Source organism: Nicotiana tabacum, chromosome 9 (genome assembly GCF_000715075.1).
Source record: "Nicotiana tabacum cultivar K326 chromosome 9, ASM71507v2, whole genome shotgun sequence".
Lineage (NCBI taxonomy): Eukaryota > Viridiplantae > Streptophyta > Magnoliopsida > Solanales > Solanaceae > Nicotiana > Nicotiana tabacum.
The window spans coordinates 64,244,710-64,262,965 of NC_134088.1; the positions used below are offsets into that span (position 1 = coordinate 64,244,710).

Genomic DNA, 18,256 nt, shown 5'->3' on the forward strand with positions numbered 1-18,256 from the left:
CCGTGTTCTACGCGTTATTTTGACTCTGCAGTTGTGTTATTTCCACTTTATTGCTTGTAACATTTCAAAAATTAATCGTAATCTAACTCCATCACCTCCCCCATTGGGCGCTTCTCGAGCCGATGGCCGGTGTGCCCCGTGAATGCTATTTACGAGATCAGTTGGTAGGTTGATATTGATTGCAACTTGTGAATTGGCGTTGACTGGGTCAGCGATTGGAAAGCCATTAGGGTCAACAGGGGGCACGCCATTGCTTGGTACCGCGTTATTATCTTCACCGTGGTGGCCTGACTCGACATCATTGTTCAAGTAAGCAGACTGAGAAATTGACATTTTGAATAGACCTGAAATCAAACTTCAAAGAGCAAATGTAAAATAGGGTGTATTATGGAGATTCGTATTAAATCACCACTATTATCCTTAGCCCAACGGTGGGTGCCAAATTGTTTACCCCTAAAATGAGTAATAATTAAATTTATACGCGGTTTAAAGGATACATGATTTAATCTAACACGAATAATCTAAGAACCAAAAATAATTAAATTAAAGGAAAATAAGACGATCAAACTAAATATGATGGAATGATTAATCCTGACTTTAAGTTTAAATGCGAGCCCTCGTGATGAGCTCGGCTGCAACTAAAGAAATGAACAGCTGAAGAACACTTTGAATAGAAGCTAGAAGACAACAATAAACTTTATTGCTTTGATATACGTGCCAATAGTGGTTTCAAAATAAAAAGGTTCTCCCCTTTATATAGTAGGGGAGTTTCAATCCTAGTATAAGTCTAGATAAGGTAAAAATCTCTCTCTTCTAGTAAAACATGATCTGCAGTTGATATCAGGCGAGATTCTTGTCGTAATATACGGTTGATGGCGGATATTTCGGCTCCCTGTTCGTCCTCTCTAACCGTCCTCCCTTTAGCTTCGATTCTTTATTTTGCTTGAGCTCGATTCTTCCAATGTTTGGCCATGTCTGATTTTTGGTGCGTCATTTGTCCTCACGGGGCTTTGATCTGTGGGAGCCCTCGGTTTTACCCGAGCCTGCGCCGAACCATGTTGTCTCTCGTTTATTCATCGGAAAATCGGGGGTAACTTTATCCCCGATTTAGGCCTAATTTGTTTGCACTTAATGAAGGTCTGAATCTTAATCATTCAGATCTTAGATATTAAGTGTGTTTGTTTTTAATGCCTGAATCTTAATTATTCAAATCTTAATCATTAACTGTGTTTATTATTTTTTACTTCACAACCACTTAATGAGAGAATGTGATACCGAAGAGAATAAATCAAGGACACTGGCTCGCTTACGCTCCTTGAATTTCCCTCTTTGAGTTGGCCTATCAGAAAGGAAAAACGAGTGAATACGCTAGATGTCTATCATTTTTTTCAAATTACTAGTACTGGCTTAGAGTGAGTACCCAGTCCATAGCTTTACTTACTAGGTATCTGTCGATTGCGTTCTCTTCCATTACCTTAAAGTTCAATTAGAAGCCTAGACCAGCTTTTTTGAAGATGTTTGCTGCAAATGTTTCATATGGTTTACGGGCGAGAGAAGAGAGTATCACGTCAAGTCAATATCAATAGAAAGAGGTGCTTCTAACTAATTCTCTTTGAGTATCAAACATGGATAATACTTAAGAAAATTCTAAGTATTAAAAATTGATAATAATGCTTAAGTGTTGATTATAAAGTCAAGAGAGTAACATAATTATGGAAAAGAAGACTTTCGTTCAAAGGTGAGGAAAATATATTCTCCTTTTCATAAAAAAAAAATACTACGTACTCCCTCTATTTCAATTTAGATGACACTCTTTTCTCATTAGTTCGTTTAAAAAAGAATGACACATTTCTATAATTGGAAATAATTCATCTTTAAACTCTTTATTTTATCCATTTTATCCTTAATGAGAAGCTTTTATAACTACACAAATATTATGGCCCCACAAAACTTTTAACCCTTAATCTTTTAAGAGTATAAGTTTTAAAAGTCTTTTTCTTCTTCTTAAACTCTGTTCTAAATTAAAACAGAGGGAGTAATTTTTTCGAAAAATAATTTTATATTTTCTTATTTTTCGTCAAGTCTAGTTACCCCTCTAAAGCCTCATTTGTTTTTTTAAGATTAAGACGTCTGAATCTGAATACACATCTAAATATCAAGATGTGTATTAAGATTAATACATCTGAATCTCAATACACAACTGAATATTAAAAGGTGTATTAAGATCTGAATACTAAATGATTAAGACTGTTTGATTTTTAACATTTGAATGTATAAGATTTTTCTTTATTTGAAAATTAATAAACATAAAATTCAAATGAAATACTAATTAATCTAATATTCTATCAATAAAATATATAGTTTTTTAAAATATGATAGTTGTTGGTGGTGATGGCTAACAGGTGAATGCCGACTAGAGGCGGTGGTTGGTGATAGTTTTGGTTCATGAGGGTTTTGAGGGCACTAGATAATTTAAGTAGGTAACTGTCACGACCCAAAATCCCACCACAGGCGTCGTGATGACACTTAGTCTCTAAGACTAAGTAAGCCGATTATAATTACAATTCAAGTCAATTTTTTTTCTTTTTAAACATATAATTATAATATAAGTGTCAAAACTAACAGCGAAAATAATTACAAACAGCCTCCCAAGAATGGTAATACTGAGTCACGAACTCTAACTGAATACATGAAATGATCTCAAAGATCGAATACTCAATACTGTTTGATTAATAATTAACAGTACAATAAAAATGAAAAGACTCCAAGGGACTGCGACGACCAAGAAGCTCTACCTTGAATCCTTGCGATCACACTCTAATCTGTCCGAGTTCGATATCTCCAATATCTGGCTCTGCACAAAAATGTGCAGAAGTGTAGTATGAGTACACCACAGTCGGTACCCAGTAAGTATCAAGACTAACCTCAGTGGAGTAGTGACGAGGTACAGTCAAGACACTCGTTAGTCTAATAACCTATGCAATATAGTATACAAGAATAATAGGAAACAAATAACAATAATGGAAACACTAATCAACCAGTGATATACACAGCAGGGTAACATGAACACCATTAATAGTGCTCAACAAATAATAAATACAAGTACAACCAATTAATCTAGTCCTTCAAATCTCTGTTTTAAAAGGCGTTTCTGGGGCGAGCCCCGGGGCGAGGCGTACCAAAAACGCCTCGGGGCGATGGTGTGGGGCTCGGGGCGTACGCCCGGGCGTTCGTGGCGCATTTTTTTAGTAAGAAGTAAGCCTCAGAGACTTTTTCAAATTAAAACAAAATTTGTTGAATTAGTCCTTCATACAATACACAAATTCTCAAAAGTGAGTTTGGTAATTACTCAAAAGGTTTAAAAAGGAACTCAAAAGTATTAAATTTAAAAGTAAAGACCTTTTTTTATTGATTTACGCCCTAATTCATGGTTTTTTCAAATTTTTATCTTGTCCGCTAGTCTGCTAATATCTCCCAAAATCAACGAATATTTAATTTTTTTTACAAAATACAAAGAGAACGTATAATACTTTTTGTTCCTCCATATAGAAAACTTTATTCTTTTAGACTCAAATTACTTGTGCTTGTAAGTAACGTATAATAGATTGTTTTGATTAGTTTTTTGTGGGGATGAAGCACACATATATATAGTTTTCTTCAATATTTATGCAATTTTACTTGTTTATAAATATTAATTGTCATTATATTATTTTATAAAATATTAAAAATTAAATACCTATGGGGCTTATGCCCCACGCCCCAGGGCTTACGCCCCACTGAGGCATATGTAAAATGCCCCGCCTTATGCCCACGCCTTTTAAAACACTGCTTCAAATATAAATCTTTCGCTTATATGCTTCTCAAATAATAATCTTCAGGATATAATACTTTCCAATAAATATATTTCGAATATACTCCATTCAAATAAATATCTTTCAAATATAATTCTTTCAAATAAATCTCTTTCAAATATAATTCCTTCAAATAAATATCTTTCAAATAAATCTCTCTCAAATATAATTCCCTCAAATAAATATCTTTCAAATATAATTCTTTCAAATATAATTCCTTCAAATAAATATCTTTCAAATATAATTCTTTAAATAAATATCTTTCGAATAACAGTCACCATGTGGGACCTCATTTCAAAATCATAAAATACGGGTCTCATCCCACTTTCATATTTTCACGGCACCTCGTGTCAATTTCTCTATCATAACCGCACGGACAACTCACGTGCCAATATCATCATCATTTAACCACGGCACCTCGTGCCCACATTTCATATCACAATTGCACGGATAATTCACGTGCCAATATCATCATTATTTACTCACGGCACATCGTGCCCACATTTTATTTCATAATCCGCCTGGCATTAGCCACATGCTCTCATTTTCAATATAGATTAGACTATTATCAAGTTCACCTAAAAAACAAGATAAATTACACAAGATATAGAAATAAACACAAGAAAAATCACAACATCATATAAAAATTACCAACGCAATAACTCCACATTATCACATATCATCCCTCACAATAGCCACCCTTATCACTTCTATAATAGCCTCTCTTATCCCTCTGCCCTGACAATATCAATAACCACCCTTATCGCTCCTATAGCCACCCTTATCTCTCCTATAGCCATCCTTATCATTCCGCCTAGACAATATCCCAACACACATAACAACAGTGAAATGTCACCCTTATACCCACATAATATCAACAGTGGAATGCCACCCTTATATCCCCAAAATAATAACTCAAATAACACAATAATTTACACAGAATACTATCAAGGCAACATAACAAAATCAATTCATATCACAATTTGCACAATGACCACAACCAATTTCAAAGATATAACAAAATCAATTAATTTCACAACAAATAGATCAAGGCTCCACACAATGTGTATAAAACCTCAAAACAACAATAGAGATGGAAAATACTCAGTATAGGGCAACGCCTTCATTAATCCAAATTTTTGATAATTATATTAACGCCTCAGTTTAAACTTATTTCATTAATTATTTGCATATGAAAAATTCATAATATAATTATTTTAAGAAAATATCAAATCACCAAATTCACGGAATTCACATAAAAATTCAAGTGACAATCATACAAAATTATCATATAAAAATAAATTCGACAACAAGGGTTGAGGCACTTCAAATAGAGGATTTAATAAATGCCAATAATTATCCAATTTACTACACAATATGCCCAAGATTTTAACCCAATAAATTTTACACATATAAGCCCGAGTACGTAGTCGTTACCTCGCGTACACGGCTTTTCACATTTCACAAATGGCACATAAGACTTGATGCCTAAGGGTAATTCCCCCACTCAAAGCTAGGCAAGATACTTTTACTTTTTTGAAGTTATACCGATATTCCAAAATCGCCTTCTTGCTTTAATTGACCTCTGGACAGCTCAAATCTATCCAAATTAATTGTATACCTTCATTAAAATTCATAGAAAATAATTTCGGATAATAAAACTTTGACTTTTTATTCTAAAAAGTCAACCAAAGTCAATGCAGGGCCCGCCTCTCGAAACTCGATATAATTTTTACGAAATCCGAACACCCATTCAGATACGAGTTCAACCATACCAATTTTATCAAATTCTAATAACAAATCGTCCTCCAAATCTTGAATTTTCGTTTTTGGAAGATTTTGCAAAAATCTTGATTTCTTCCGTTTAAATCCGAATTAAACGATGAATATAACCATAGATTCATGAAATATAATCACTTTAGGATATAGAACACTTACCCTAGTCGAAGTCATGAATAAATTATCAAAATCGCCTAAAAATCGAGCTCCAAAAATTCCAATCGAAAATGAAGAAATGATAGATTTTCAATCCTTAAGTTTCTGCTAGGTTCGCATTTGCGGACAAAAATTTCGCATTTGCGAATGAACAATAACCTCCGATGAATAGTGTCGCAATTGCGATGAACAGTGTTCGCTATTGTGGATGAACAGTGTTCGCAATTGCGAATGAACAGTGCCACACCAGAAACCAGCAAAACCCAAACTTCTCCGAAATGATCTGAAACCACCCCGAAACTCATCCGGAACCCCCCGGACACAAACCATGTATGAATTTCAATCATAAAACACGCTACGGACCTACTCACGCACTCAAAACACTGAAACGGGGTCGCCTTAACTCGATATTAACCATGGTCAAACTCTCAAATTTCTTAACTTTACTAGTCTCTCAACCAATGATCCAAAAATATACCCAAACCCCTTGGGACCCCGTCAAATCATACCAACAAGTCCCAAAATATGATACGAACTTAGTCGAGGCCTCAAATCATATCAAACAATGCCGAAACTACGAATCGTGCATCGAATCGAATTATGAGTTATGAGTTATGAAATTTCCAAATTCTATAATTTGCGTCGAAACGTATTAAATCAATCCGGAATGACTTCAAATTTTTCACACGAGTCTTAAATGACGTAATGGAGCTATTCCAATTTCCGTAATCGAATCTGACCTCGTTATCAAAAATTTAACCTTCGGTCGAACTTTCCAAAAATCTTCTATTTTTTCAACTTTCGCAAAATGCGTCGAATTGTCCTACAGATTTCCAAATCTAAATCCGAACATACGCCTAAGTCCGAAAATATCATTCGAAGCTATTGACATCATCAAAATTCCATTATGGGGTCGTTTTCTCAAAAGTCAACTCTCCGGTCAACTCTTTCCATTTACGCTTCAAAAATGAGAATTGTTCTTTTAATTGAATTCTGAATCTTCCGAAAATCAAACTCGACCACGCCCGCGGGTCATAATATATATTACAAGCTTTTCGATACCTTTAGTCGTTGAACGAGGCGTAAATTCTTAAAACGATAAGTCGGGTCGTTACAGTAATGGTGTCGATTATGATTGAGAATGGTGGTGGTGGGTAGTGATAGTTAATAATGGCGGGTGGTGGTGGTAGTTGTGATTGAGAAAGGTGGTGATAGGTTATAATGATGGACAATGCCGGTTATGGTTGTTGATGGCGATGAGGTAGTTAGTTGTGGTAGTTGAGGTAAATGAGTATTGATTGTGGTTGAGAATGATGGTGGCGGCAGTGGTGGAGATGGTAGATGGTGATAGTCGATAATGGTGGCGGCTATGTAATGATGATGACGATGGTGTGGTGGTGATGGCGGCGACATGTTGGTAGTTGATAATGGTAGGCGGTGACGACAGTTAATAATAAATATGGATGATAGCATTTTAATGAAATTAAGTCTCTGTTATAGATTTTAATCATACAGACCTATTCAGACCTATTAAGTTGTTGTAAAGTAAAAAAAAATAAATACACTTAATAATTAAGATTTGAATAATTAAGATTTAAATTTTAAAAACAAACGCACTTAAAGATCTGAATTATTAAGATTGAGACTAATTAAGTGCAAATAGTATTATCTTGTGACCGTGTGAACTCGAAAAAAGGATCCAGACTCCAAGAAGGAAGACTCGCAAGGGTAAACCGGTGAAACCGGGTCTGAAGTCCATCGAGTACTTGGTTTGACCACAACCGCTAAGCGGCACTGTCCCCTATTCATCTTCTTCGCTCCTCTCCTTCTCGACACATCGGACAGAAACTTGGATTATATCCAGCATTTCAACTCAAAAAACCTTCTTTTTTTTTTATGTTTTCTTTTTGGGGCTAATTTGCAACCTGAAAATCAACTGGAGTAATGAACTCAAACGCCGCTCCATCATCGAGTGCCGGATCTGCCGATAATACAGCAGCTAGAAGAAATTCCAAGCGACCTAAGTGTTTGTTTCTCTCTATTTTCCCCCTTTTTTTCTTTTTATAAAGCTACTGCTCTCACTTTGTGCCTTTAATTAAGAAGTTGATCCCTATGATTATTTATACCATCCTTCAATAATTAGATTCTATGATGAGGCAGAAATTGCTGCTTTTTGAGTGATTTTGTTTTTAACTTTTTATTATTTGACTTGCACTTTACTTCAGATTCAAGGTTTACGCAGCAGGAACTTCCAGCATGTAAGCCAATCCTCACACCAAAATGGGTTAGTTGGCAATTTAACTTCATCAATAATTAGTTCAAAACTGTATGACATCATTTTATAATTTTTCCCCCTTAATTGGCAGGTGATTTCTGCTTTTTTGCTTGTCGGTGTTGTTTTCATTCCAATTGGAGTGGTATCCCTGTTTGCTTCTCGAGATGTATGTGCTAAATTATACCTTAAGACTTTTTATTTCTTATTTTTAAAATTCTTAAATCTGAATAATGTGGCAATTTATCAGGTTGTTGAGATCATTGATCGATATGATGCTGAGTGCATACCAAAAAATTCAACTGATGATGAAGTTGGCTACATACAAAGTTCTAAAAATAAAACATGTAAAAGAACTCTGACAGTATGTATCCTCTGAGCTGCACAGTTTGTTATTTTTTTTTATTGTCATTGTTTGGTTTCGCAGTTCAAAATAGTTATCTTGTTTTGTTTTTGACTAATTTTAGGTACCAAAAAATATGAAGCCGCCAATTTATGTGTATTATCAGCTTGACAACTTCTATCAGAATCATCGCAGGTGCTTGCCGAAGAGATGCTTTACTACGTGAAAATTAACAGCTTCTTTTTGGTGGTGTAACACCCAGTTGATGGAGTTTACCAAATAACATGACCCCAACTTTGGTCTATTATTATAAATACTAATCTAGTTAATGACTATTTTGGATTTCCCTGTACATGATTTCCATGCTACAGAGATGTGATTCTTTTTCCGAGAAGCAAGACCTTCCTATCAGCTTATAATATATGTGATGGAATTTTACCTGTTTTTTTCTGTTGACTGATGGTTCATTGATAGGTTTTCATGTTTTTAACCTTGATGCTTATTCAGATATGTGAAGAGTCGAAGTGACCAACAATTGAAGAACCCAAGTAAAATGGATGACACCGGTTCCTGTGAACCTGAAGACAAATTAAATGGGCTTCCAATTGTTCCTTGTGGCCTAATAGCTTGGAGTTTGTTTAATGATACTTACAACTTTTCTCGCAGCAATCAGCAATTGCTAGTAAGCAAAAAAGATATTTCTTGGAAGAGCGATCGGGATCATAAGTTTGGGAAAAATGTCTTCCCAAGGAACTTCCAGAATGGGACTCTCGTTGGGGGTGGCAAGCTTGATTATAACAAATCAGTAAGATTTTGCATAGTTGGGAATTAACTTAAATATATCTCTCGAACTTTTTTTGCAGTCTTAGTACTGAAGCCAAAATCCTATCACTACATGCCTACATATAAAATCTGAAATTTTTCATAACTGCTAAATTGATATTTTGTTAGAGTGGCTAATTCTTCTCTCAGTATGCTTATCAACTCTTCAGTCTTTATATATGGATTGCCTCGTTGACCTATGTGAACAAATCCACTCTTCAGAAGTAGAAGTATGGTCAGAAATGTACTTGCTTTTAACTTCTTTCTTGCTGCTAAAAGAAAAAGGGAAAGAGACAAAGTAATGCTATGATTGTCATGTTGGAAGCTTAAGGCCTGATTGGTGACAATTATTTGGTTTTCAAATTTTCGAAGTAATGGGAACAATTATTGAAAAGTATTCTTGTTTTCTTTCTTCTGAAACTGTTCAATATTGGCCTTGATTTTGGCACAAAGAAAGCAAAATTTGGGATGCATTTGATAATTTAAGAAGTTTGACATTGATTCATGATTCTTTTGTTTGGGTTGAGAACCCTCCATTCTTTGATCTCATGTCCCCTCCTTTGCTTTCTTTTATTTCTCCATCTGTCCATTTTGTCCGGTAATGAGCAAATTAAACCTTGGGGTAGGGGTTAGAGAAGTGAGTGAGTGAGTGTGTGTGTGTGTGTGAGAGAGAGAGAGAGAGAGAGAGAGAGAGAGAGAGAGAGAGAGAGAGAGAGAGAGAGAGTTTTGTAAAGAACTGAGTGCCAAGAGATTAGAGAAAGAGAGAATCAATTGTTTTCAGTAGAGAACAAGGAAGGAAAGAAAAGAACTTCTTTTACAGCCAAAGGTTTTCTGGAGATCAAGTCACAATGTGTCATAATAATGTAAATAGGTCTATGTCAACTGCCTTAGAGACGAGTGGGACGAAAAAGAGTTAATGAGCTCCTATTTTCCTGATCATGTGTTTCAGAGTGTCTTTGGTGTGTGATATTCCGTGCTTGTGTATCTCTACTGAACACCTCAATCCCCAACAAAGTTTTTCTTTTTGCTGAAGTCCCCAACAAAGTTGAGGTCGACTATATAGATCCTATGTGACTATTTCATTCTACCCAAGTTCAAATCATTTCAATACTATGCTGCTTACAGATAATTTGTTTTTAAGGCAAACAAGGGGATCTGCAAAGCTAGAGGTTCTCTTCAACTATCTCTAAGCTTACAAGACTAACCAGACTGAAAGGACTCGTTACAAATTTCGAACCTAATGTTAGTGTAATTATAATAACTAAATAATAAACCTACTTTTCCCCAAAAAAACAAAAAAACAAAAAAAAAACAGCTGAATAATAAACTAAACTTTAGTCCAAATGAAATGGTATCATGTATATGGATCATTTGCTTTCGTTCTGCATTCTTTCCCAAGGATTGTAAGTCTTTGGAAGGAACTTCTCTCAATGTGATTTTAGGTCTACTTCCTCTCTTTTTAGTGCCTTCAATCATCATAATGTCGCATTTACAACCAAAGCATGTGGTGGTTAACGTAGGAAATAACCAAACCATCATAGGTGATTCTCGGTTTATCCTCCACGGTACTTGCAGCTAGTTATGATCATTTACCATCTTAGTATTCATATTTATATGATGCTCATCTTGTGGATACGTGAACCATCATTCACTTCAATATAGCATTGGCTGGTAGCTTGGTCTCAGCACTGTTAAATGAGCTTACTTTTCACTTTGTTAGGTATTTTTCGATTACATATTTCTTCTGCATCATTCATCCAATTCAAACATCTTATTTTGGTTCTGTGTACGTCTTCATACATCACGTCAATCTCTTAAAGACTGAGCCCGAATATCTAAATTGGTTGCATTTAGGCACAATAAACCGTCTAATCTCCCTTCATATTTATCACCAATCTAGTAAAGTAATAATTGTTGTTTTTGTGAAAAAAGAATTCAGTATAAAAGTAGTATATAAAAAATAAAGAACCTACACAATAATATTGTTCTCTAGGAATCACATCTAATCATCTATACTGACAGGAACGTCGGTGAACTATAATTGACCAAAAGGAAAAGAACCTTATAAAAAAAAAAAAAAACCAAAAGTAAAAGGAATGGCCTCAACTGTACAAGCTCATTTACCACCCCTTCAAATGTTCTCTTGTTCTCTCCTTCCAGGATACCCGCATAAAGGCCAAAAGAGTTGCATCTCATGTTCTAATCTCGTTCGCCTTCTTCTGAGAGTCCAACTGTGCAACACGTCCTTATTGTTCTTGTTATTAACCAGGGCATTCCTATTAGGTTTATACAGTCCACCAGAGTTTAATACTATCTCCTCTCGCCCTTTTGTACATGAAGTGCTAACTGACATATGCTAGTTCCTTTTATGCAAATCATATTAGTGGTTGGGATCATGTCCCTTGCTTCCATCAATATGAACATGCATCTCTTCCTCGATGCTCTAGAAATTGCAACTAATAGTTATGAGAAGCCCAAATTCTCTATTTTTAGTAACCCAAATAGGACATAACCGAGAAGATCTTACTTTCCCTACTTCTCCAACTTCCAAGCATCAAGCTCCATTTATGTGATGCTCTGTTTGTTAGTAGTTCCATCAATCTTTGGAATTCTTTTGCCTCTTAAACTTGTACATTTTGTAAAATTTTTCCAAAAACGTTAAACCCCAAAGAGCTCCACTGTCTTGTTCCTTGCAAGCCTGATGAACTGTTGTCTCCGTCTGGCTCGATATGTTGTAAACTGATGTTGTCTACACATCCCTTATGATTCACCTTCATCCCTCTTATGGCTAAACTTGTGGGTAAACTGGCAGTGTATATACCACTGGTGTTAGCGAGACGAGATTAAAAAGAAGGCGTGGTAATTTTCCGTGCTTTCTTGTATTACAGGAATTGTTGAGTTCCTTTTCATCTCTGGAATATTCTCTTGATCATGTGCTTGGGAGTGCCTTCTTATGTGACATTGTTTGTTTGTGTATCTAAGGTGTGTAAGACAAGATAAAAAAAGAGCTGTAATTTGCTGAGATTTCCTGTTCGAACAAGTTTAGTTCTTGTTTTTGCTTCCATCTCCAAAGAAAGGCAATTTCTACCTTATTCATACAACTTTACAAAGGCACTTCTCATCACCTAGAAAGCCCTAATTCAGAACTCCTTTTCTAGACATTGATTTCCATAGGAACGATGTCAGAGCACTCGCCCTCCAGCTGAAGTATATCATTAAAATGTGAACTCTTAGCTTATTTTACGGAATTATATAGGTATGTAATAGTAGCGGGAAGTTTTCACCCCCAATGCTTGCTTGTCTCTTTTTCCACCATCCCATTGTTATTTCTCATTTCCTTAACATTACTTTTTTTTTGGTGCTTAAATCTGGTAAGATCTGAGCTCGTTAGTTTTTTAAAAAAAATTACTAACATATCATCATAGGCCAAACATATATAGAATACTGCTGAAAAATGTAGTAAGTAATTTTCAAAATATATCTGATAAGGTAATACATTTAAAGAATACTACTAAAAAGCAATCTAATCTAGTTAATGTTGTGGTGTATTTACCCAGTGTTGTAAATAGCGCTCGCCTCAGCGCTAATAGCGTGAGGCGACGCGAAACAGAGGCTTAACGCTATTTTCATCTGAGGCGTAGGCCCGTAGCGTTTTCTGAAAAGCGGCAGCGAGGCGACGAGGCGGCAACGAGGCGACGAGGCGTGGAGGCGACAGAAGCGTCACTTTTTTTAACTTAAAAAAATAACAAGAGACAAAAATAAAACATTAGGGTTTTCTTCTCTTCAAACGACTTCTTCCTCTTTCAGCAGTCAGCACAGCCACAACTCTTCTTCGAGTTTCAGGTACTGATTTCTCTTCTTTCTCCTTTCTTCTTTCTTCTTTCTTTCTTTTTCTTTTTCCGGCAGTAAGCCCTCTGTTTTCCGGCATCTTTTTCCAGCAGCAAGTCCTCTCTTCTTTCTTCTTTCTTTTCTTTTTCTTCTTCCTGCAGTAAATCTTCTTTGTTCTTCTTCTTTCCGGCAGCAACTGATTTCCGGCAACAACTGATTTCTGGCATAACAGTTTTTTCTTTCTTTTCTTTCACCTATGTTTTCTCTCTTTTCTACTTGTCTTTCTTCTTCTGTTTCTCTTTTATTCTATTTTTTCAGTTTTTGTATACAAGTAATTGCATATTAACTTCTCTCTATAATTACAATTACAATTAACTGTTCTTTTCTCTCTTTAATTACAATTAATTTCTCTCTTAAACAGTATATTCAATGAAATATTTGCTAATATGTTATTATTATTGAGTTTTTGGTTATTTATATATGCAAATTTAATATTTGTTTTTTGTATTAATTGGCGCTTCACTGCAAAAAGGCGAGCGCTTCGCTTCTCGCCTCAGTTAAGCGGGCACTCGTCGCTTTTTGTCGCCTCTCGCTATTCAAAACACTGTATTTACCATAAGACAAGGAAAATGTAAAATGGAATTTACACGTTCAAATTAAAGATAAAAACATCCCGTTTTCAACTAATACACTTTTTTTTATAAGGTAAAAATATTATTAACAATGGGAAGAATCCCGTATACAAGAGGTATACCAAAAAGTAGAAAATCTAAAAAAAACATATTCTCTATGAAAGACACCCAATCATCTCTACAAGTAGGGATCTCATGGGTGCACCAAAAAACAATCAAATACAAAGGGCTATTCCTCAAATGTACAAAATCATTTTCAATCCCCTCAAAAGCACTCCTATTTCTCTCATTCCATACAACCCACATAAGAGCTAAATAATATGAATTTCATTCAACTAATACACTCGCATTCTCTAATGAAAGTGATGGACTGATTAAATAATCAATAATCATTTATCTGATTAATATAAGTTTTATAACCAAACCAAACAGTCTTCCAAGGTGTTGGTTAAACGGCGAAGGTAGTACCATGTGGGACATGATAGGCGCTTGTCACGAGTTCGAATCCTAGTTGTTGTACCAATTTTAGTATTTGAGTGGATAATGGTAAAGGGGTATCCCATTGTCCTTGAGTTTCGGAGCTGAAACATCAAATTTCTTGGTCATCAAAAAAGAGAAATAAATCATCAAATAAACGTGCCCCCACTATACCTTAAAAAAATAAAAAGAACCAAACAGGCTCGAAAAATACTTAGCTGTATAATATGTTTTCCTATTTTTCTCCGAAACTTTCTGCTGCTTAATGATTCATTCTTGCTTGCCCCTTTCTAGCATATCGTCAGTTATAGGTAAGCTATTGGTAGGGAGCGCTCCTATCTGACGTGAATTTGGATTAGTCAAGCCAGTGAGTTTTGTATACCAAATGGTTAAAACCTCAAAATAAAAAGTTATAGGTTAGTATCCAGCTCCCATCTTCCATCTCCCTACAGTTGGCCTAGAATACTACTGCATTTCTTTGTTTCAATTCTAATGTTCATACTATGCTGGTTTTGGGAGTTGTAGTGCCTCATTGATGTTTATGTATGTTTTGCACATAACAGCTAAGCGAGCAGGAGGACCTAATTGTTTGGATGCGTACTGCTGCTCTTCCAACTTTTAGGAAGTTGTATGGGAAAATAGAGGTGGATCTTAAGGAGGGTGAAACCATAAATGTGATATTGCAGAATAATTACAACACTTACAGTTTCAATGGCAAGAAGAAGCTCGTACTTTCTACGACTAGCTGGCTTGGCGGGAAGAATGATTTTCTTGGTATTGCTTATCTCACAGTAGGTGGATTGTGTATCTTTCTGGCTATGGCTTTCATGATTATATATCTAGTTAAGCCAAGGTACCATTTCTATCTTCTTCAACCTTGAATTTTTCTTGCTATGTGGTCCATTTCTGATTAGTTCATGAACTTTGATATAAGAATTCTAACATATGTCCTACAAAGCACCTCTGAAGATGACAATAGGACCACAAATGGATTTAAACCTCCCCTTTTGCATATATCATTAGCCTTCGTTATTTGCTCCTTATCCAAATTTGGAAATTAACTTGCTTGGCGAATTGCCATTTTGTAATGCTATTAGAAAGCAAACAGTTGTCTGTCCAAAATTGGTTACGTCAGTTTAATTCAACTACCTTGCTGCTAGGATCCATGCTTTCGTTGGTAAACATATGAATTGACTGTCAGTAGTCCAAGGCATATACACCTTCATATTTTATTTTATTTTATTTATTTTATTTTTTGTAATTAAAGCATATACCTATTACATGTTCCTTCCTAACAACTCCAAAAACTCCATATATTGCTCCATATTTTCTGGTTACTCTCCATATGAGTATGTGTATCATTCACAATTAAGTGGGGGAACATACATAGGCTATAGGTTATTAACATTTCAGGATTAGCTGAAGGAAAGACTTGTATTGAGAAGAGGGACAATTGGGCTCCCTGCTCTCTCTCTCATTATGCTAGCATACTTCTTGTTAACTTGTGTTTCCACATTGTCAAAAGATAGACACATACGACCACCTTTGAACAAATAAAATGTCAGATGTTAACATTACATCCGCTTTTGGACCCATCTCCATAAAATAAAATAATTTTTTTTCCTTTTGCTGTAATGCCTAGGGAGATGGAGTATACATGTAGTATTCTTTGAGCATTTTGCGAGAAGACGGTTTAATTTTTTCCGGGGAAACTTTACATTTTGTGGGATGTTAGAAAGAGAAAGCTGGATATGAAAACTGCAATTCATCCATAATACTAAATATTTTTCTGCTAGTTGATTGATATGCACGAGAAACAAGGAAATCCGACTCGAAATCCAATTTCTTTGGAGGATACAAGGTTTAGCTGATAAGTTCTTATTTTCCAGGCAACTTGGAGATCCATCTTATTTGTCGTGGAACCGAAACCCAGGAGGTCACTAGGAAAGCCCATGAGGGCTGGTTTGGCTCGAGCACCTTACAGTCTGGGTGGGCAAGAGACACAGGTTGTGCATTGTAAGAACTATCTGTACAAGTTCATTTTTCATTGTTTGCATGTGGAATTAGACTCGTTTGCTTAGCAGAGGATATATGTAATGAAGTATTTCTATGATAACAATAGTCAAATTTACCTCTGGTTGATTGGCTGAAGCCTCTCTGTAAGAGTTCATTTAAACATGAAAGGTACTGTACGCTTTTCCTAAAATACAGGCTCTACTTCTGAGGGTTGCCACGAAGGAGCAAAATGAAAGACCAAAGCTTTTTTTTTTAATTGAGAGGCTAGAAAAGAATATTACTTCCTGATCGGTTCAGTTTTGGATTTTGTTGGAGTTCTAATAGTTTGGTTCAGAATGTTTCTTCGTACTTTGTGTTCGGAACCCTGTGTTGGGACCAAACACACTCACGCAAGTATACGTGGTCGTCAAGTAATAGAGTAGTGAATAGAGTATCGTTCCCACGAGGACTTATGATTAACTTTTGACTAATTCAAACTCAAATAGCTTATCAATTCAATCGATTCCTTATAAAATAGATAATTGTCTAATTTACTACCTAAAGACTATCAAGTAATGGAATACCAGAAATCAACACAACACTTAAATAGTTTTAAATAACAATCAATGGGAGATAATATTCCAGGGTCACGGGTTATTTAACAATCATGTTGCATTCTTAGCTTAAAATAACTAATTGATTTATCTGGATTGTTGGTTGACAGGGTTGATATTACTCATAAGAATCTGTCGAGCCCTTACTCGCCTATTCAAGCTAACTTAATACCTATATGTCTATGGAATTAAATTTAACAAGAACGCATGTACAATTACTGTATTGCAACCGAGCAAGGCAATTAGGTATATGTCTATCCCAATTGCGAATCATTTTCCCTATGTCCGGGTTTAAGAACTTGCTCTATTTAATTCTATATGCAATCTAGAGTTCCCACTTTCGAGTTCAACTCTAGATTCGTAGATAGTGTTTCACTGTTAGCTACTCAGCAAAATAATTGAAAACAGAATTAAATAAACAACCCGATATGATAAAATCAATTTCGTCAATTTACACTTCAAACATCAACATTCATGTATACCCATGACCCGAGAACAATAGGGTTCTTAGCCACTCATATTCAGGCAATCATCAAAAATTCACAAGAGTGCATACAAATCAATAAAAGAAAGAGAGAATAGGAACTCAAGACGAATTCTGTGGTTTTAGAACTTTGTTGTGCCTTTTTCCTCTTCTCCAATATGTTAGATAACCTAAAGGAGGCGTTTTTGGCTTATATATTGCGTACAAAAGTCGTGGGCCAAAGCTCTCCTATTCCTAGTCCAAATCGGCTTCAGGGATTGATGCTAAGGTGGATGCGACACATCCACCTCGTCCTCCATTTCAGTTTTGCCTGCGAAGGTGGATGCGACGCATCCACCTTGTCCTCTATTTCTCAGCTTTGCATGTGAGGGTGGATGCGTCGCATCCACCCCTAGTTCCTTCATCTCAGCTTTGCCCAGGTGCAGATGCTATGGCGGATGCTATGGGCTGACTTCACTGCTAAGGGTGCGCAAAATCTGATCTTTTTTCTAGATTGGATGCGACGTATCCAATCTCTCTTCCTCTACCTAGAGCACCTTTTCTTCATATTTTTGCACTCCAAACACCCTAATTCACCACACACAACTCAATTAGTCATAAAACCAATAATTAAACCATGTTGGGCATTTTGAAGATCAAATAACATCAAGAAGCGGTTAAAACATGGGTAAAGTAATACCAACACATATCGAAATATGCCAAACATCACTACCCCACACTTAAACCTTTGTTCGTCCTCGAACAAACCATTCTATAGTAGACGAAACAAAATTAAGCTCTTATCATTCAAAGCACATTGCACCTATGACCATGGTTATTTGCAATAATTAGGCTCTAGACTATGCATCACACACACTTCCCTTTACTTATGCCCTTCTTTAAACATATTCGAACAAAGACAACATGCTCACAACAATCCTAACCTCAAAAACCGACTCAATATCACAATGCACTCATGGCTTGAACAACCAACATCATAGAGAAGTCTAATAACGTTACCTAT

At 35.7% G+C, this 18,256-nt stretch overlaps 1 protein-coding gene across 1 annotated transcript; it reads left to right on the forward strand.

Annotated features, from left to right (window-relative positions):
• Positions 1-7,481: 7,481 nt before the first annotated feature.
• Positions 7,482-16,366, forward strand: LOC107772530 (ALA-interacting subunit 3). Its single transcript, XM_016592033.2, has 8 exons — positions 7,482-7,812; positions 8,012-8,070; positions 8,153-8,227; positions 8,309-8,422; positions 8,526-8,596; positions 8,909-9,206; positions 14,724-15,013; positions 16,050-16,366. Exons 1-8 carry the CDS (start codon positions 7,731-7,733, stop codon positions 16,102-16,104), a joined length of 1,044 nt encoding a protein of 347 aa, XP_016447519.1. The 5' UTR covers positions 7,482-7,730; the 3' UTR covers positions 16,105-16,366.
• Positions 16,367-18,256: the final 1,890 nt, after the last annotated feature.